Genomic DNA, 21,788 nt, shown 5'->3' on the forward strand with positions numbered 1-21,788 from the left:
TTTTTTTTAATCTTCTGATATTTGAGTTTTTAAATATTGGCACATAGTTCAAAAGGGGAAAAAAATCACACCCTGAGAACCAAATGAACTAGTCCCTGGACCTCCAGTTTGCAACCCCTGGACCGGAGGGTCATGACGTGCTGGGCAGAGGTGACCAGGGGCAGCCTCAGCGGTAATGAGCATAACTTGAGGTTAGTGACCGCTCACACGGTCGGTTCTGATAGAGGCTGGTGTACGTGCAGTGGGGTGTGTGAACCCCCCACGACCTTTGGGGCTCGCAGCAATCCTGAGGCCTGCCTTCCTATGCTGGGAGCAGATGTCCTGCCAGACCGGCTGATCTGCCGCCTTAGCTGGGTGGCCACATGGGGCCGCCAGGTGGTACTTGCAGGATTTGGGGACAGATGGATTAAGGTCAGACCGTTTCAGTAAGGTCTCCGAAGCTGGTGCAAGTCTTGGTGCTTGTCAACATGCCTGTTCCTGAGGGGACCATTTTACTGAAAGATAGGACAGAAAAAAGTTCCACTAAAGTAAATGGAGTTCCGTGGGGTCAACATTCAAAATTCACACGCAGCTTTAAGACAAAACATGGGACGTTGAAGAAATTTTGGATTTGGAGCGGAGACACAAGCCATCATCATGTGGGGGCTTCTTAGGGTGGAAAAGGTCTCGGCAGCTCCAAATTCAGACAGAGGAGAATGCGTGGATGTAGTCAGTAGCCTCAGGAAATAATTTGAATATGGCCTTCCTTTCCTGTTCACACTTGTTGGGTTCATCACTCAGAGAGAGGCAGTGAGACACCTTCTCGTTCTTGACTTTTGGAACATGTGCATGCTCTTGATGAAACATCCAAGGGAAGGGGCCTTTCCCTGGTGGTCCGGGCCTGAGGGAGGCCGTGGGGGACCTGGGCCAAAGCACACTTTTGCTTCATCCTGGTTGGCCTCAAGTGCTCTTTTGGTTTGTTTGTTTGTTTGTTTATGAGAGAGAGAGAGTGGGTGAAAGGGGCAGGGAGAGAGAGAGAGAGAGACAGAATCTTAAGCAGGCTCCACACTCAGTGCAGAGCCTGATGCAAGGCTTGATCCCATGACCCTGGAATCATGACCTGAGCCAAAATCAAGAGTCGCTCAACTGATTGAGCCACCAAGGCCCCCCCGAGGCCTCTTTCAGTTGTAACATCAGTTACCAGACCACAGGGTTCTCGGAGGAAGTTTGCACCCAAGGGAAAGGTGGGAAAAAAGCCATGTTCTTCCATAGAAGTGGAAGGTAGCCCAGGTGCAGAGCATCAATATTGAGGAGACGGGCCCTGGTTTTAATTCCTAATTTGAGCCAGCTGGTTCCATTTTTGTATGTTAACCCAGACTATTCCCCCAGCCTGGGCACAGGGGACCTGGGCACATACACCATGTTCAGTTGATTTACCTTATTTGAGAAACCCCCTTCCACCAGTGAAAAATCATTATCTGTACTAGAAGCACCTCACACTCTAGGGTTGGTTTCCTATTCATCGTTGTACCCAAAGGTAGCATTGTGAAACTGACTCTGAGGCCCTACTTGGCCAACAACTTTTTCCAGAGTGACCCATACAGAGGTCCACGTCCAAAGAGCAGCTTGCCGATTTGTTGCATCCTAAATCTCAAATTGCCAAATCAAGAGGGAAGAGAAGGGGCAAATCAATATATAGAGGAGGAAAAATCCAGAGTTGGCCTGTTTGGGGGTCCTGCAGGTATTTGGGCAAGGACCTTAGGGTGAAAATTGTTATATTTAAGTTGGATCCACTCTGTTGCAGAGGACCAGTCCCACCCCCCATTTCTTCTAGAGAGTGGTCTTTATTCTGCCACTTTTTTCAGAAAAGACAATGCCAGTTTCCAGGTGAAACGGAAAGAACTAGAAGGCCGGGGTCTTGTTTTCCGTTATAACTCCTATATCCTTTGGTAGACGTGGGCCACAGTTTGTCTGTGAGCTTCCTGCAGGCAGCATGGAGAGGGGAATGTGACTTGGAAGGCTTCTCATACCCGTTGGTTCAGCCAGAGGCAAACCAGTTGCTACAAAGAAGCCGTTCCCAATACCAGGGGTTGGGAGGATTTCTTTCCTTGTGTCCTTGTGGACATTATCAGCTTGTGAATCAGTCACGTTCTCAGAAGCATCTTTGTAGTACAGGTTTTACAAGCGGCAGATTGTGACCCATGGTGTGTAATGAAATCCAGTCATTGGGTTGCTGTAGTGTTATAAAAAATAGGTATTTGTTGGGGGAGGTGTCTAGCTGGCTCAGTTTGTAGAGCATGACTGATTCTTGATCTCAGGGTTATGAGTTCAAGCCCCATATTGGGCATACAGCCTACTTAAAAAAAAATATGTATACATATACATACATACACATATGTATATATATTTGGTCTCTGTGCCTCGTTCCTGGCACAGAGCTCCTAAAACTCTTGGAATCTCCTGTCTTCTGTATGTTAATGAGGTGATTCCTGATGGGGGAAGGGAGCCTTCAAGATACAGTCTGTTTACCAGAAAGACCAAATCTGATTAGAGCGTTAGTCCCTACCCCTGAACTTCTGGGGAAGGGAAAGGGGTTGAAAATTGGGTTCAGTTACCGATGGCCAATGATTTAATCAACTGTGCCCACATAATGAAGTGATGAAACCCCCCCACAGTGAGGTTTGTGAGCCTCCAGATTGGCGAACACATCAAGGTGCCAGGAGGGTGGCGTGCCTGGAGAGGGCGTGGAAGCTGCTCACGCCTCCTTGGCCTATGGGTCTGTTCCATCTGACTGCTCTTAACGCTGTGTCCTTTAAAATAAACCACAGTAAATGTAAGTAAAGTGTTTTCCTGAGTTTTCTGAGTCATTCTGGTGAATTATCATAGAAGGGTGTTGTGGGAACCCTTGATTTGTAGCTGGTTGGTCATAAGTACGGGTGCCCCTCCCCCTGCAAACCTTGTGGCTGGCACCTGACATGGTGGCAGTCTTGTGGCATTGAGCCTTTAACCTGGAGGAACTGAATTGAAGTGTTGGGCACCCAGTTGCAGTCAGAGATTCAGAATTGGAGAGTTGCAAATATTACTGTTTTTTTAAAAAAGTAAGCTATTAGAATAGAATAATTGGTGTGCATCACATGAATGGTTTGGTTTGTGCGACTTTTGTTTTAGAGAGTATGTTTGTGTATGGATCTACTGTGTTGTGTACAAAATGTGTTTCTTACTGGTAATCATGCTTCACCCCCTCCAACCCCTCAGAATTCCCACACCAATGCTCTTCACCGAACTGAGCTTCCAATATCTCATTGCCCAGCTGGGGAGCTCAGACGTGTACGTGTGAAGGCTTACCAACCAGGAGCAGTAAAAGCACCAGTGTCATCATATCTACTGCCAGGGTCAAGCATGGCCTTTTCCGAGGAGGTGTGACATAAGCGTGTGGGTTCAAGAAGCAGGAGTTTGGTGGGGCGCCTGGGTGGCTCAGTCGGTTAAGCATCTGACTTTGGCTCAGGTCATGATCTCACAGTTTGTGAGTTCGAGCCCACATCGGGCTCTGTGCTGACAGCTTAGAGCCTGGAGCCTGCTTCAAATTCTATGTCTCCCCCTCTCTCTGCTTCTCCCCCGCTCGTGCTCTGTCTCTCTCTCCTGCAAAAATAAATAAAAACATTAAAAAAAAAAAAAAAGCAGAAGTTTGGTGAAGGAAGGGAGAGAAAACATATAAATACATCATGGAGAGAAACTGATGGGCTCAAATATGTGACAAGGCAGGAAGAACCCCAGTGGAGAGGGCACACTGTAGGGGAAATGGTTTAGCATTTTATTTTCTGGAGGAAAGACAGCAGGTGAGGAAAGCAAGCACAAGACAGGTGGCTGGATTTTCATCAGCTGGGGAGGGGAAGGTGACCCGGTACTGTCTCGCTGGCTGGCTGGAGCTCTTGGCTGATGGACCTCGGGTGTCCCCATGTGTGAAATGAGGAAGTTCTAGTAGCTGGTCTGAGGAATGACCAAGGACTTGCCAGGATGGCTCGTGGGAACGTACTCAGCAAGGCCTCGCTCAGTACTTGGTTGTTAACTGTTAGTTTTGCAGTGATTCCTAATCTGTAAAATGCACTTGTAAAGTCTTCCACGAAGTGTCCAAACTTCTGCTTTGAAGACTTGGGTAAAGTTCATTCCTTCATATCACTTAAACCATTCCATTCTATGGATGTGTCACATTTTGCTTATCCGCTTGCCAGTTAATGGATGGATGCCTGGATTTTTCTCTCTTTTTGGCTCTCTGGCTTTTTGTTGGGACATAAATTCTCATTTCTCTCATAGACTCCTAGCAGTGGAATATGCAGTTGTATGGTAAGTTTATGTTTGTCATTGTTAGAAACTACTCAGCTGTTTGTTCCAAGGTGGCTGTGTCATTTGCCTTCAGCAGTGTATGAGGGTTCCTGTTTCTCTGCATCCTCACCAATGCTTGTTACTGTTACTTTTTCATCAGAGCCAGTCAGGTCGTGTATTGGTATCTCATCCTGGTTTTAATGTGTATTTCCCTATATTGTCTGATGACATTCAGCGTCTTTTTGTGTGTTGATTAGCCATTCGTATATATTCTTTAATAAAATGTGTATTCAGATCTTCTGTACATTTTATGAATTCAGAAAGTTGCAGGCTACGAAATCAATATACAGAAATCTGTTGTATTTCTATACATTAATAACAAATTACCAGAAAGGGAAAATAAAACAATTCCACTCACAATTGCATCCAAAATAACACAATACCTAGGAATAAGTTTAACAAAAGAAGTGAACCTGTTCACTAGAAACTATGGCCCCGATGACAGAAATTGAAGGTACAAATAAATGGAAAGACATTCCAGGCTCATGGATTGGAAGAATTAGTATTGTTAAAATGTCCATACAGCCAAAGCAATCTACAAATTTGCTGCAGTCCCTATGAAAATTCCAATGGCACTCTTCAGAAATAGATAAAACAATTCTAAAACTTTGGAACCACAAAAGAGCCAGAATAGTTAAAGCAGTCTTGAGAAAGAAGAACAAAGCTCTAGGCATCACGCTTCCTGATTTCAAACTATATCACAAAGCTGTAGTAATCAAAACAGTATGGTACCGGTGTAAAAACAGACACATAGATGAATGAAACAGAATAGAGTGCAGAAATAAGCCCACGCATATATGGCCAATCAGCTTATGACAAAGGAGGCAAGAGTATACAATAGGGAAAGGATAGTCTCTTAGCAGTGGGGAAACTGGACCGCTGTCTTACACCGTGCACAAGAACTAACTCAGAATGGATGAAACACTTGCATATAAGACCTGAAACCATAACATTCCTAGGAGAAAACATAGGGAGTAAGCCTCGACATTGATCATGGCCGTGATTTTTTGCATTTGACACCAGGAGCAGAGGCGGCAAAAGCCAAAAACAAATGGGGCTACATCAAACCACAGAGCTTTTGCACAGCAAGGAAACCATCAACAGAATGAAAAGGCAACCTACTAAATAGGAGAAAGTTTTTGTAATTCGTACATCTGATAAGGGGTTAATGTCCAAAATACAGAAAGAACTCGTAAATTCAACAGCACAAAAACAAACAGTCCGGTTATAAAATGGGCAGAGGACCTGAATAGACATTTTTGTAAAGAAGATATGCAACTGGCCAACAGACGCATGAAAAGATGCTCCACATCACTAATTATCAGGGAAAGGCAAATCAACACCACGATGAGGTCTCACACCTGTTAGAACGGCTATTATCAAAACGAGAAGATATAACAGGTGTTGGTGAGGACATGGAGAAAAGGGAACCCTCATTCACTGTTGGTGGGAATATAAATTGGTGCGGCCATTATGGAAAAGAGTATGGAGTTCCCTTAAAGAAATTAAAAATAGAACTACCATGTGATCCAGCGATTCTGCTTCTGAGTATTTATGTGAGGAGAGCAAAATCACTAACTCAAAAAGATATCTGCACCCCCATGTTCATTGCAGTCTTATTTGTAATAGCCAAGATACGGAAACAACCTCAGTGTCCACCAATGGATGAATGGATGAAGAAGACGTGGTATATGTACACACACCGTGTAATACTATTTGACCATCAAGAAGCACAAAATCTTAACCTTTGTGACAATATGGACGGACCTCGAGGGCATTGTGCTAAGTGAAATAAGTCATACAGGGAAATACCATATGAGCTCATGTACATGTGGAATCTCTATTGAAAAAAAAAGAAGGCTCATGGAGACAGAAGACAGATGGAATGTTGCTAGATTTTATCAGTGATAAAATAAGTCATGGGGATGTAATGTACAGCATAGTGACTATAGTTAATAATACTGTATTGCAGGGGCACCTGGATGGCTCAGTTGGTTGAGCGCCTGACTCTTGATTTCGGCTTGGGTCACGATCTCATGGTTTATGGGTTCGAGCTCCCTGTTGGGCTCTGCACTGATGGTGCAGAGCCTGCTTGGGATCCTCTCTCTCCACACCCCCCCCCCCTTCTGCCTCTCTGCTACTCATGCTCTGTCTCTCAAAAAAGAACAACATATTGCATATTTTAAAGTTGCTAAGAGAGTAAATATTAAAAGGTCTTATCACACAGAAAAAAAACCTGTAACTATGCTGACAAATATTGTTTGTGGTGATCATTTTGCAATATATATAAATATTGAATTATTATGTTTTATACCTGAAATTAAGATAATGTTTGTCAATTATTCCTTCATTAAAAAAATCTTTGCCCATTAAAAAAATTGTATTGTCTTTTTATTACTTGAGAAACTCTTAATGTATCTGATAACGAATTTTTATTAGATATATAATTTGCAAATATTTTCTCCTAGGCTATGGCTTGCGTTTGTTTTGTTTTTTTTAATGGTATCTTCTGAAGCACAGAAGTTTTTAAATTTGAGAGAGTCCAATTCGATTTCTTCTTTTATGGATTATGCTTTTGGTGTATAGCTAAGTACACATTGCCCGGCCCAAGGTCATAAAGATTTCCTTCTATATGTATATATTTTTTTAAATTTTTTTAATGTGTATTTATTTTTGAATCAGAGAGACAGAGCGCGAGCAGGGAAGGGGCAGAGAGAGAGGGAGACACAGAATCTGAAGCAGGCTCCAGCCTCTGAGCTGTCAGCATAGAACCTGGTGCCTGGCTCAAACTCACAAACTATAAGATCCTGACCTGAGCCAAGGTCGGACGCCCAACCGACTGAGCCACCCAGGTGCCCCTATATTTTCTTCTAGAGGTAGTAGAGTTTTGGCTCTTATATTGAAGTCTCTGATCCATTTGGACTTAATATTTATGTATGGTATAAGATTTAGATTGAGGTTTATTTTTTGCTGATTGTGCAGAAAAGAGTTATCAGAGCAGGCCTGAGACAGCTATCCTTAGAAAGCCTGTTTGCAAGGTTGTCCCTTGGCCGGTGTCTGCAAACTTAATTTCAGGATAGTTCCCACCGTTTCCAGAACTGATAAGAATGGTTCACTGTGCCTGAACTGTTTGCACAAACAGTGTTGTTTCTGCTGGATACCTGCTTTCCTTCTGGGAGTCTGGAATTTTGGAACATGCTAGACAGAAGTGCCTACCTACCAATCCCTAGTAAAAACCTGGGGCACTATGTCTCAAATGAGCTTCCTTAGTAGACAGCATTTCACACGTGTTGTCAACACTCTGCCAGAGGAATTAAGTGTGTCCTTTGTGAGAATCCTGGGAGAGAGGACTCTTAGCAGCCTGTGCCTCCAGACCTTACCCCATGCACCTTTCCCTTTTGCTGTAATGAATCACAGCCTTGAGTACAACTCTATTGAGTCCTGTGAGTCATTCTAGTGAATCCCTGAATGTGGGGGGTGGTCTCAGGGACACGGACATACCTAAGGATGTCCAATTGCTTCAGCACTATTTTGTTGAAAAGACTGTCTTTTCTCCTTTGAAATGTCTTGTCATCTTTGTCAAAATCAATTGACCATAAATGTAAGGATTTATTTCTGGATTCTATTCTGTTCCATTGCCTAGCTTTATGCCCCTGCTACATTATCTTGATTGCTGTGGATTTATAGTAAGTTTTAAAATCCTATAGCATAAATCCTCCAACTTTGTTCTTCTTTGGCTCTTAGGTCCTTTGCATTTCCATACACATTTTAGGATCAGCTTCTCAATGTCTACTAAAAAGCTTATGGGTTTTGTTTTTGTTTTTGTTTTTTGAGAGAGAGAGAGAGCACTTGCAGGGGAGGGGCAGAGGGAGAGGGAGAGAGAATTCTACACGCACTCCAGGTTCAGCACAGAGCCTGATACGGAACTGAGTCTCATGAACTGTGAGATCATGATGTGAGCTGAAATCAAGAGTCGGATGCCAGCCAGGCGCCTCAGCTCTTGGGGTTTTGATTGGAACTGCATTGAATTGATAGATCAATTAGGGAGAACTGACATCTTGACAATAGTGAATCTTCCAATCCATAAACACGGCGTCTCTCCAATTAATATGCACTGCTTTGTGGTTTTCAGGGCACAGATCTTACGCTTCTTTTGTGAAATTTATTCCAAAGTATTTTTACTTTTTGATGCTAATGTGAATGAAATTGTTTTCTGGATTTCGTTGTAAGAGTGCTCACTGCTGGTATGTAGCGATAGGATTGATTTTTGCATATTGAATTGTATGCTGTGACCTTGCCGAATGTATTAGTTCTAGTATTTTGTGAATGCCTTGGGATTTTCTATATACAAGATTATGTCATCTGTGAGTAAAGACAGTTTTCCTTCTTCCCTTCCAATCCAGAGGCCTTTAATTTCTTTATTTACCTATTGCCGCTGGCTTGAGCCTCCAGTAGAGTAGTGATTAGAAGTGGCAAAAGCGGGGGCGCCTGGGTGGCTCAGTCGGCTGAGCGGCCGACTTCAGCTCAGGTCACAATCTCACCGTCCGTGAGTTCGAGCCCCGTGTCGGGCTCTGGGCTGATGGCTCAGAGCCTGGAGCCTGCTTCCGATTCTGTGTCTCCCTCTCTCTCTGCCCCTCCCCCGTTCATGCTCTGTCTCTCTCTGTCTCAAAAATAAATAAACGTTAAAAAAAAAAAAAAAAGAAGTGGCAAAAGCGAACACTGTTGCCTTGTTCCTGATCTAATTGAGAAAGCATATCTTTCACCACTAAGTATGATATTAGCTTTGTTTTTTTCATAGATGCCCTTTATCAAGTTTTGTAAATTTTCTTTTATTCCTAGTTTGGTGAGAATTTTTATCATGAATCTGTGTTAGACTTTATCACATGCTTTTTTTTTTTTTTCTGCATCTGTTGAGATGACCATGTGTTTTTTATCCTATAGCCTATTATTATAGTATGTTACATTAATTGATTTTCAGATAGTAAACCAACCTTGTAGGGGCGCCTGGGTGGCTCAGTCGGTTAAGTGTCCAACTTCGGCTCAGGTCATGATCTCAACGGTTTGTGAGTTTGAGCCCCGCGTCAGGCTCTGTGCTGACAGCTCTGAGCCTGGAGCCTGCTTTGGATTCTGTGTCTCCTTCTCTCTCTGCCCCTCCCCAACTTGTGCTCTGTCTCTCCATCTCTCTCAAAAAATTAATAAATGTAAAAAAAAAATTTTTTTTAAACCAACCTTGCAATCCTGGGATAAATCCCACTTGGTTATGGTATATAATTGTTGTTATATGTTGCTAGGTTCGGTTTCCTAATATTTTGTTGAGGATTTTTGCATATATATTCATGTAGGATATCAGTCTGTTGTTTTGTTTTCTTGTGGTGTCTTTCTCTGGTTTTGGGTCAGGGTAAAACCAGACCACATAGAATGAGCTGGGAAATGTTATCTTAGCCATTTCCTTTCAAGGGGGTAGTTTATGGTCTCTTATGAGTGGCTGGGAGCAGTTCTCTTTTCTCTTCTCAAAGCTGATTCTTTGCAGGGATGTCTTAAGATTCATGTCTGGCAGCTCAGTTTATCATCGATGTCCCAGATCCATTTACTGGCAGGTGTGGCTCAGGATGGGCCAGGTGCTGAGCATCTCTGAGACCTCTTATCTGATCGCATCTGGTGCTCACATCTGCAAGTGAACCCTCAGGACGTCCCTATGGGGTTTGGGAGGTCTGCTCACTCGGCAGCCGGGCACTTGGGCTGAAGGCACTTTCCTCCCTCTTCTCTTCTAACAGAGCAGCTACGAACCACAAGGTGCGGGAGCAGGTGCGCCTGGAACTGAGCTTCGTGAACTCAGATCTGCAGATGCTCAAGGAAGAGCTGGAGGGGCTCAACATCTCAGTGGGAGTCTATCAGAGCACAGAGTAAGTGGGGGCACTGATTCTTCCAGATACTTTCTGAGCCTTAGAACGTGCTGCAACAGGGATGGTGCCCAGATAGACCCAAGGGTGTGGCAGACCCCACGTTGGGAAGAGAGGGATTGATCAGTTTGAGGTTTGAGCGTGATGCAGGAGTCAAAGGGACGACCCTATGGGGTTTGTTGGAAATACCTGGAGAGTGGGACAGAAAGGCATTCAATTGTCCTAGGACCCTTGGGACATAGTTTTATGGGAGAGCTGTGACTGGGTCCAGATGAAGAGACAGCATCTCTCACGTGGCTCTCCCATAAAGATGGCCTGGAGGCACTTCTGTGGCTGGCTGGGAGAGCCAGCCCACCGGGTGGGGCCACCCTGCCCTCTTCCCTCTCAGCCTCTTCACCCCACACAGGGCCTGCCTGGGTCGTTCCATTGGTAGGATGCAAAAACAGACAAACAGCTTGACAGGGATCACTTACATCAAAGATTAGGGGACCCAGGTGAGTTGGCATGGCAACTGAGAGACTTCAGAAATGTACCCCGTTAAATACTTGAGAGATGAACAGCCTAATTCAGGAGCCTCCCCCTAGGGAGGGTTTGTGGGAGGTGCAGTATTGAGGGGCAGACCTCAGAAAAAGCTCAGAACGTCTCCCCAAGGTGAGCTACCTTTGCTAGACATGTCCATCTTGGAGGAAAAATAACCTTGAGGAGCTGTGCGGGGACGTGAGGCTTCTCAAAAGGCAGGCGAGCGCCAGGGGAATCTCAGTCAGAAAATAGTATGTGGATTAACAAAAGGATGGCATTTGGGAACCTTGAGTCACCTTTGGAATGTGCTTTTCCCGACTGTCCCCAGTCCTCTGTGTGGTATGTGGGTGTTTTTCAGAGCCAGAGGGAAGGCATTAGTGTGTGAACCCTCTGTTCTTCCTTCTGTGACGTCCGGAGCCCTGGCTCGGTCACCTGTGGGCCCCCGTGTGGGTTTGAGCACCTAACCACAGCAGCAGATGAGAGGCTTCTCCCAGCCTATGCTGTGGTATTAAATTCCAGTGTTTTGCCCAAAGGTCGACATTCCCTGAGTAAGGAGGGCAGGGCCAAACTGGGCTGATAAACATAGGGATATTTCATATTCCTGCCTGCGGTACCAGACCGCAGGGATGTATCCCACAGAGACAGGCACTTAAGGCCCCTGTGTGATTACAGTGTGGCTCTACAGCGGCCAGTTGTTTCCCTGTGCCATCAGGGAGTGGGGAGAGAGATGTGCAGGTGTCACAACGACGCCTTGCATTTGCACCCGCCCCCTTCCTGTTTTCAAAGCAGATTGTTTCTTTCTTAGCGCCATTGATCTTTAAACATTTCTGCGAGGCAGAACAGGAAGAAACAGTCTCGCTGGGCAGAGGAGAAAACACGAGGAGGCTGGAGGTCATGGAGAAAGTTACGTTAGCACAAGGTTGGGACTGGGGTGCCCTGGCTGCTCCGGGGAGGTCATGGGGAGCACAGTCCTCGCCTCCAGGCCTAGTGGGGTGAGGGTAGGAGGGCGTTGGGGCCCAGAGGACAGAGGCATGGCCCATCCACAACCCCCGTCCAGCAGGGTCTGGCCTTCCCAGTGGGCTTTGAGGAAGCCAGGCACCCCCACGGTGGGATCCCACCTGCTTTTAGCATAGCCGGTGGTTTTCCCTCAGCCACAGAGGCAGTTTCAGCTTACAGCTGCATTGTCCACTCACCCTACCATGCATTCCTGGCCTTTTCCCCAGCTGGGCTGAGCGGCCCCAGGAGGTCTCTGGTTACAGGTCAGGGAGCTAAATCTCTGTTTGCAAAACACAGCCCGAGCCCCCTACACTCCCTTTTGGCTCTGTCCCTGTCCCTCAGAATGTAGGTTCAGGGCACACTCCCAGGGCGACCTATGGGGAAACTGAGTGGCCAGTTGTGGGGGAGTACTGTGGGGGGCAGGCAGCCGACCAGGGCGTGACCCTGGGCCTGGAGCTGGGTGTACTTCGGTGTCAGAAAGGGCCCTTGCCCTCAAGGCTTTCCCCATGCAGGTGACGGGACCCTAGAGGGATTCTCCCCATCAGAGGAGGCTCCTAAGAGTCCAGGTGGGACCTGCCCTGGTGAGGAAAGGAGGAGGAGAAGGGAGGGGTTGGGAGCTGATGGAGGAGGTGCATTGATTGGCAGGGTGGTGCGCCCAGGTCAGGAGCAGTGCCCGCATCAGGCACAGACCTGCCACACAGGAGGTCCCCAGCATAGTCACTGAAGGAATAGGTCAAAATGGTAGGCCCCCGTGTGTTAGGCTGGGTAGTGCAGAAGTCACAGGCCGCTGGGATTGGGTTTAGACCAGAGACAGGTATGTGATCAGAGTCATCTTTATGGAGTATGAACCGGCATGGGGATGTGGTGGGGCCCTGAGCTGGACCAGCATGGGGACCCACGTGGTGGGCCCTGAGCTGGGCTGCTAGGTGCATAGCACCCGGGACCGGGATGTTCTTATACCTTGCTGTGTTCCTTCTAGGGAGGCATTTACCATCCCCCTGATTCCGCTTGGTCTGAAGGAAACCAAGGATGTTGACTTCTCAGTCGTTCTCAAGGTAAGTCTCAAAGCCATGGGCACTTGACTCAATGTTTACAAAGAAAAACTAGAAGTTGTGTATCCCTTGCAAGTGGCCTTAGGCCCAGTGGGCCAAGTGTCAGTTGATTTCTGCAGGATGCCTCCAGACCCCTTCAGCAAGCCAGAGAATGCTGTGCTGTTCTCCTGTGTCCTCCAGCTGTCTCTGGTTCCCTCCGAGGCTCGGGGCCCTGGGAAGGCGAGTTAGAAACCTGGGCCTACCCTCCCCAGGAGGCCAAGCCACAGAGGGTCCGTGGAGGATGTGCTTTGGAATTTAAAAATTGTATCGTGTATTTTTTCTTAAACGTGGCCTAAATTGGTTATGAAATTTATGGAGAATAGCTAAATTTCCCCCCAACGTTTTATTCCGAAAATTTCTAAACTTCTACAAAAACTGAAAGAATTTGGCAGTGAATCCGTGTATACTCACTACCTAGATGAACATTTTGCTTTTATGACATATTTGTCCATCTATGCATCCCTGTATCTACATACCAATCCACCTTGAATAGCTAGAATTTATGGGGGTTTTTCCCTCTATCGAATTACTGGGGATCCAGCTGCATCTTCTCTTTCTTTCTTCCTTCCAATCTCTCTCCCTTTAAAAAAATTTCTTTCCCTTCTTTTTAAAAAGTAACAGCTTAAACCCACCCACCACCCCCCCCCCCCCCCCACACACACACACGCACACAGTATCTGGCCTCCTGTTAATTGTAGGGGTCCCTGGTAAGCAGCTGTTACCTGTAGGCCCATCTGTGCCTATCGCTGTGCTGGATGCTGGTGATGTCACAGGTCTTGAGTCCCAGGTCTGTGGCTCAGTGGAGATTTCAGGTGGGAAGCGGAACAGGTGCTTTGACAGAGGCCCCCAGAGCTGCCTTACCCCTGTCCAGGGCCAAGAGAGGCCTCCCCATGTCTGGAACGCCCTCCTCTTCCTCCCCTCCCTGGCTCCATCACTCTGAGTTTTAATGAATCACCCGCAACGTCCATTTAGGAGGAGAAAGGGGAAATGGGGTGGAAGGTAGTGCCTGTCTCTGAGCTCTCCAACACAGGCATGGTGGAGGGCAGTTAACCCCAGCATTGTGAAAAATACTGCTGAGTGTTGCATTTCTTTTCATAATAACTCTGTTAGTTGACTCGTCTTGGACTACTTTCAATTTAGGAAAGAAAAAATGATCATATGCATTTTGGGCACTATGAAATGTGTCCTTTTAAAAGCAATTGGTTAATGCTTCAAGAGCTTCTGCATTTGACCTCCATTCTGGAGCAGAGACTGTAAGTCTCTTGACATAAGCGCTTTCACTTAGGGCCTTGTTGACTGCTCCCTTGTTTATACCCAGGTCCTGGTCCCTGTCAATTTGGGGTTTATTTTGGCGTTTGAGAAGGGACATTGGTAGCCGTACAAGACTCAGGATCACCCAAGGTTTGATTTTCTGGCTAGAAAACAACCCAGGAGCTGCAGCTTTATGTCAGCTATGTAGAGGCCACCTGAACTTCTAGATGGGACACTTGTCACACGTCTGTAAGACTCAAGACAATCTTTACGTCTGTGGAAATGTGTTTGGGTGCCTTTGTGGAATAGTTTCTTTAAGATTTAGTTTGTTGCTTGGATCCAGGGTGGCAAGGGCACAGGCATTTTAGAAGGAGACTCTTGGAGACACTTGGGGATTTTATGGAATCTGTAAGGATCCAACCATGTCATGTGCTGAATCCCACATTAAACTCAGTGGGGGAAAAAAAAAATCATATGTGGCCATGGCCAACTGCTATTCAGCTGAGGCTTCCAACCATGTCATTTTAGCCTCAAAAGGACTCTTCAAATGTCAGGCATACAAGAATGAGAACATCTGGGGACGTTCTGTTTTCTCCTTTCCACATTTGTCCCTGAGACTCACACAGACAGGTGCTGCAGAAGCACTTGGGCCGACTTAATGAGGGCAGTTCAAAGTGCGGGCCACCTTGCACCTCCCTGTGTATCCGTGGGGCGTTTAATGGCCAGTAAAACTTCACGGTGTGATTTCGTTCTATTTTTAAATACATGGGCTTTCAAACGGCCTCATTTGAAGACACCATCAAAATAAATTCCCTTTCCAGAGAATTCAAGTTGTTTGTTTTGGGTGGGTTTTTTTTTTTTTTTTTTTTTTGGCCTCTAAATACAGCTTTATTTATTTATGTTTATTAAAAACAGTACTGCAGAACATTCAGAAAAATACCAAGGCATGGAAAGATCCCTCCCAGCCCTACCCCACCGTGTCCCCACTGAGCTTGGTAACTTGCTCAGCACTTAATCTTTGGACACTGGGGCTGTTCATGAGTTAGGGGCCTGACTCATGAAGGTGTGTGACTCCCCCCACTCCCCTCCGTCATGGCTTCACGTGGTGTCTGCTTATAGAAGGCAAGGTGGCTGTTAATCTCATTCTTCAGGCAGCTTCCAAATGCTCGCTGTTGTCAGCGGCTCTCCACTGAGCATTTGCACACTTCACCGGATGTTCTCTTTGGACAGATTTTTAGATACGGATTTGGTCGGTGGGAGATCCGTATTACCCACTTACCCACCAGAAGCGGTCCTGCCTTACACTCCTACCGACTGTGCGTGACTGCTTGTCTTCCTGCACTTTAGGTCACCCTGGGCAGCGTTCACCATTTTGATTTTTTTATGCTATCTTTGTGATCTTTGTGAAATCGGGCAAAATAAGAACTTATTACAGTTTACATTTCTCAGGTCGGTACTTGAGTTGAATGCGTGTATGGTTTGGGGTTGGGTTTTTTGTTTTTTGGTTTGTTTTGTTTTGTCTTGAGTTTATTTATTTTGAGAGAGAGAGAGCACGCACAGGCGGGGGAGGGGCAGAGAGAAGAAGAGACAGAGTCCCAAGCAGTTCTGCACTTATTAGCACAGAGCCCAATGCCGGGCTCAGACTCATGAACCGCGAGATCATGACTGGAGCTGACATCAAGGGTTGGACGTTTAACCGTTTGAGCCACCCAGGCGCCTCTCCTGTAGGTTTATTTTCCCTTTACACTTTCCCTTTCAAATCGACTGTTGCTGCCCTTTGTCTGCTTTTCCAGTGTGCTTTTATTTCTTACAAGAGATCTTTTACATATGAAGGATATTAACCCTTGGTTTTATATATATTGCAAATGTTTCTCTCAGTACATTCTCTCCTTAATTTAACTTTTGTTACCCAAGCAATAACCAGCTTAAAAAATATAACATATATATTTCTGCCTGTAGGATTTTATGTCGATGAACTTACCAGCCCCTCCCTTTACAGTTCCGCCTTGATAGCGTGTTCGGAAAGCACCCTCCACGCCAAGATGGCCTAAAAATTTTGCCATTGTTTCCTCCAGTGTCTTGTTTAAATGTTTTCACATCACATCTTTAATCTATTTGGAATTACTTTGGGAGTAAAAAATGAGGTATAAGGCTGTAGCTTTTTATTTAAACCAAATGGGTAGTCAGTTTCCCCTGAACTCTGTGAAGAAGCCATCTGTGGTGCTGGATGGGGTCTGTTTCTCCCCATGTCCCCACCCCCCACCCCCACCCACCCTTCTCAGTCCTCTGTGCCTGGGAGGCCACAACAGGCTCCTGCTCTGTGGCTTCCTGTTGCCTGTGGCTGAGGGGGAGGAGCACCGAGAAGTTCGGGCATTTATTCTCCAGGCTCCTTCAGCCAGCCTCCTTTTTTTCATTCCCAGAGGGAAGGTCCTGGTGGCTTTGGGTGCCTACCTCAGGTAGCCACCTCTCTGGGTTTCCAGAGCTCCTGCCCTATCCTGACCCTTTAGCTCTGCGGTTCCAATGGCCCTGGAGGTTCCACACCATCCCTGCGGTTTCCCTTAACCCTGCCCACACCCCTGTATTAGCCCTTTGCTTCAATTCACATCGGCCTGCAGTCTGTGTGTGCCATGCCACCTCCTTCCCGTCTGGACCTGCTGGCTGCTCCAGCCTTTCCCACTCCTGTGGAACGCTGGCTTCTGTTATACACCTGATTCTCGAATCTCCTTCCCTCTGTTTCTGATCCATGCCTGGTTTCATTGTCTATCCATTGCTCACAGTTTAATCCCCGTGTGTTTTAACAGCACTTAGAGCAAGCCTCTTTTATTAACTATGCTCTTCCAAATGTTCTTGGCTTTTCTTCCACATTTTTACTCCCATGTTTTGTCAAGTTTCCCCAAAATAGCACTTTTGGGTTTTGATTGAAACTTCATTTAGATTCATAGCTTAATTAGGACAAAATTGTATCTTTACAATATTGCACATTTTCATCTATGAACCAAATATTTCTAATTGTTGATGTCAACAAATAGCGAGTTTTACAGGGGCAGAGACCATGTCTGTCTGATTTTAAAAAATGATTTAATGCTTGCCATTTGCAACAACATGGGTGCATTTGGAGAATATAATGCTATGTGAAATAAGTCAGAGAAACACAAATACCATATGATTTCATTCATATGTGGAATTTAAGAAACAAACAAAAAAAGACAAAAAACCCAGACTCTTAATAGAGAACAAACACGTGGTTCCCAGAGGGGAGGTGGGTAAGGGGGCGGGCAAAATTTCATCCCTGGGAATATTGTACTTTTCTTGATCTGGTGCAGTTGGGAAGGTATGGTTTCCCTGTTACATTTTTTCTAACAGGTTATGGCTTGTATTAGAAAGGATTTATATATAGTAACTTTTTGTCCCTTTCACTGGATGCCTGCTAGTTTAGTAGTTTTTCAGTTGAAGCTCTAGGTTTTGTAAATAAGGCATTATTTTGGAAAAAAAATTTTGTTTTTTCCTTTCTAATATTTGTCTTTATTTGTTAACTTTCAGAATTATGTTATATAAATAGAATGATGTTATATAATCCTGTCTTATCCCTGATGTTTACAGTGGGTTCCAGCCAGATTTTTAAAAAGTTTTTTGTTAAAATATTTATTTATTTTTAAGAGAGAGACAGAATGCGAGTGGAGAAGGGGCAGAGGGAGAGGGAGACAGAATGTGAAGCAGGCTCCAGGCTCTGAGCTGTCAGCACAGAGCCTGATGCAGGGCTCAAACCCACCAGGCGTGAGATCATGACCTGAGCCAAAGTCGGAGGCTTAACCGACTGAGCCACCCCGGCGCCCCCCCCCCCCTTTTTTTTTAGAGAGCGCGTGGGGGAGAGGGACAGAAGGGAAAAGGGGAAGAGACAGAGAGAGGGAGAGAGAATCTTAAGCAGGCTCCACACTTAGTGCAGAGCCTGACACGGGGCTCCATCCCATGACTCTGGGATCATGACCTGAGCCGAAATCAACTGAATGAGCCCCACAGGTGGCCCTAGATATTTTTTCTCCTACTTAGTAAATTTAATCTCACCTAGCAATGCATTTAGAATTTACCAAAATTCTCTTTGACTTCTGTGAGGTTAACATAAAGTTTGTAATTTCTCTCCTAATTTTAAGAACATTTTTGCCATGGGACACCTGGGTGGCTCTGTCAGTTGAACATCTGGCTCTTAGTTTCAGCTCAGGTCGTGATCTCACAGTTTGTGGGATCGAGCCCTGCTTGGGATTCTCTCTCTCTCCCTCTCTCTCTTTCCCTCCTCCCATTCGCGTATGTGCGCGTGCGCCGTCTCTCTCTCTCTCTCTGTCTCTCTCTCTCCTCTCTCTCAAAAATAAATAAACATTTAAAAATCAAAAAAGAAAATTTTTGCCAGCATCCGTAGCAGAAGTTGGGGCACCCGGGTGGCTCAGTTGGTTAAGCGTCTGATTCTTGGTTTCGGCTCAGGTCATGATCTCACGGTTTGTGAATTTGAGCCCCACATTGGGCTCTGTGCTAACAGCGCAGAGCCTGTCTGGGATTCTCTCTCTCCCTGTCTCTCTGCCCCTCCCCTGCTTGCTCGTTCTCTCTTTCTTTCAAAATAAATAAATTAATTAGTTAAAAAAGAAGAAGAAGTTGACAGAACAGTGTGCTGTCCTGAAAAGGATGCAGTTTTTCTCAGCCCTGAGCATCTCGAGTGGTGACCCGAACAGTGTTTTCAGAGATGTCATCAGAGACATCCAGATCATTTTCGCCATACTGAACATCACTAATAACGTAATTATGGTGGAGGATCCTTTCAAATTTTACAAACGGTCATTACATTAGGAGAGGAGCTGATTCCAAATATCAGCACTTTAAGTTGTAAAAAAAAAAAATCTGTGACAGCATCATACATTGAAAGGAAAACTTAGGTAAGAAAGACCAAACTGAAAAACAGAAGGAGCAGGTGGCTGGGTGGCTCAGTCGGTTGTGCATCCAACTTCGGCTCAGGTCATGACCTTACAGTCATGAGTTTGAGCCCCACGTCGGGCTCTGTGCTGACAGCTCAGAGCCTGGAGCCTGCTTCAGATTCTGTGTCTCCCTAATCTCTCTGCCCCTCCCCTGCTCATGCTGTGTCTCTCTCTCTTTCAAAAATAAATAAACATTAAAAAAAATTGAAAAGAAAAACAAGGAGCTTCTGCATATCCCTGGACCCAGCAAGACATTTCAAAGTGTATGCTGAGGAGCTAACAAGAGGTGTGCAGGGAGGGAGACTGTCATAGTGCTGTCTTTAATTGCAGAGCTTTACAAATGACCTCAGCGTCTAACGAGAGAAAGTTAAGAATATGATACTTATTGGCTAGCACATAGTAGGTGCTCGGTTTATTTGTTCAGTAAATGAGTTGTACAGTGATTACATTGGAGGACTGTATAACTATTAGAAGTCATGTTGCAGGGCGCCTGGGTGGCTCAGTCGGTTAAGTGTCCGACTTCGGCTCAGGTCATGATCTCACGGTCCGTGAGTTCGAGCCCCGCGTCGGGCTCTGTGCTGACGGCTCAGAGCCTGGAGCCCGTTTCAGATTCTGTGTCTCCCTCTCTCTCTGCCCCTCCCCTGTTCATGCTCTGACTCTCTCTGTCTCAAAAATAAATAAACGTTTAAAAAAAAAAAAGTCATATTGCAGAGTATCTTGTGGTATATGAAGACGTTTGGCACGTTGCCAATTCAAAGAGAAAAGCACAGCAAATTTGTATATTCACTCAACAGAATCCCACGTTTGTAAGACGGTGTGTGGGTGTGTGTGCGTGTGGATATGCACTGAACGTACAAAAAGGAGGTGTTTTAATGTAGAGATTGTGTAAATTGACTGTACTCACAGACACTCGAGAAAACATAACTGACCGGTGTCTCTCAACTTTTTTTTATAGCCAGGGAGAGCCAACGCTTATGGCAGATGTTATGCAAGAAGCCACTCTCCTCCCCCTTACCCCGTTTTTATCTTTTCCCTGTAATGCTTGCCATCTTCTAATATATGATGTCATTTACTTGTTTGTGGTGCCTGTTACTTATTGCCTGTGCCCCCTTGTGAGAACATAAGCTCCACGGGGAAAGGTCTTTGTTTTGTTTGCTGACGTAGCCCAGACACTATGAACGGTGCCTGGCACGTAGCGGGTACGCGTCAGTGTGAGTTGTATGACTGAATGAACCCACGGGGCGGTCATCAAACGCTGGACTGTGGACCGGGTTAGGGGGTCTCCTTCGGGTGCTTCATTTGTGGAAGTGCCCAAATCTGCTCTCCTAAAGGCTCCCATCGTAGACCCCGAGGGTAGCATCCTCATAACGGTGCCTCTCCAGGAGTTTCCTTCGCCCCTGTGCTCCGAACACTGAGCCCTGCAGTATCTGTGACGTTTGCTAGAATTGTTCAACATGTAGTACTTATGTGGTCACTTAACTGTCCTGCGAAGACATTTTAGTTGTTTGTTTGTTTGTGTTCAGTAGGCACCATGCCCAATGTGGGGCTCGAACTCATGACCCCAGGATCAAGAGTCGGATGCCCTACTGACTGAGTCAACCAGGCACGCCTCCAAAGACATTTTAAAATAAAAATAATTTCAACTTTCTTTTTTACTGAAGCGACAAAAGGAACTTTAAATATACATGCTGTTATGAATTCTACATGGATTTTTAAAGGGGGGGAGAGCACATTAGACATTCCTGTATACCTATTTATGGTTTCGAATGTCACCTTACAGTGGTTCATCTCCTTTCTCTTGCAGGATTTTATCCTGGAGCATTACAGTGAGGACAGCTACCTCTATGAAGACGAAATAGCAGATCTGATGGACCTGAGACAGGTACAGTTTTGCGTGCAGCAGGGAGGGGAGGATGGCCGCTGGAGTCTTCAGAATGTCTTTAAAGTCTTAGAGAATCGCTCCTGGTTGGAGGTGATAGGGAGGTGCTCCGGGAGCCATCTGTTCAACCCGGCACACGAGAAGACCACAGGAGGGGACAGACACGCCCACTGGCACGTCTGGGTCTGGATTCCGGGACTCCTGAGTTCATGCCAGCCCTTTGCCACCACTCCTAGTGCTCATGATAGCAGCACCGGGTCCCGGGCTCCATAGACATGGTTATGTGACGTCTTCCAGAAAGTGGGGGGGCGAGGGGAGGCAGGCATCGGCTGTGTCCTCACCTGCCCCCCCGCCATCCATGGCTCCTCTCCTTTCAGGCCTGCCGGACGCCCAGCCGGGATGAGGCCGGTGTCGAACTGCTGATGAGTTACTTCATCCAGCTGGGATTTGTGGAGAGCCGATTCTTCCCGCCCACCCGACAGATGGGGCTCTTGTTTACGTGGTAGGTGCCCGGGGTCCCTGCTGCTGTCTTCCCCGTCAGCACCCCAGGGGCTCCTCTGCAACCACAGCCCCCTCTTTCAAGCGGTCCCATTTATACAGGAGAGCCTGGAGACGTGTAGATAAACCGGTGTTTATTTATGAAGGGGACCCAAGGGGAGGAGGCTCCAACAGACCGTGGCTTCTTGCTTCTCAGAACAAGTGAGCCGAGCAGAAGAGGCATTTTTTCGTGCTCATTTTATTGTTGGGGGAACACCGGGGCTCTGAGGTGGAACTAACAAGAAGCAAGATTCTTGTTCCAGATGGGGCAGGGGGTGGGGATCAGGTTTTGTCCCAA

At 46.1% G+C, this 21,788-nt stretch overlaps 1 protein-coding gene across 1 annotated transcript in view; it reads left to right on the plus strand.

The window, feature by feature from the left end:
- Positions 1-21,788, plus strand: part of RHPN2 (rhophilin Rho GTPase binding protein 2) — a 58,704-nt gene that overhangs the window by 16,928 nt on the left and 19,988 nt on the right. The window contains exons 3-6 of the mRNA XM_053906041.1: positions 10,134-10,262; positions 12,754-12,829; positions 20,879-20,956; positions 21,331-21,455. Coding sequence (XP_053762016.1) covers positions 10,134-10,262; positions 12,754-12,829; positions 20,879-20,956; positions 21,331-21,455 — 408 coding nt within the window. The remainder of the gene's footprint in view (positions 1-10,133; positions 10,263-12,753; positions 12,830-20,878; positions 20,957-21,330; positions 21,456-21,788) is intronic.

Source organism: Panthera pardus, unplaced genomic scaffold (assembly GCF_024362965.1).
Source record: "Panthera pardus isolate Hobbes unplaced genomic scaffold, ASM2436296v1 HiC_scaffold_18, whole genome shotgun sequence".
NCBI lineage: Eukaryota > Metazoa > Chordata > Mammalia > Carnivora > Felidae > Panthera > Panthera pardus.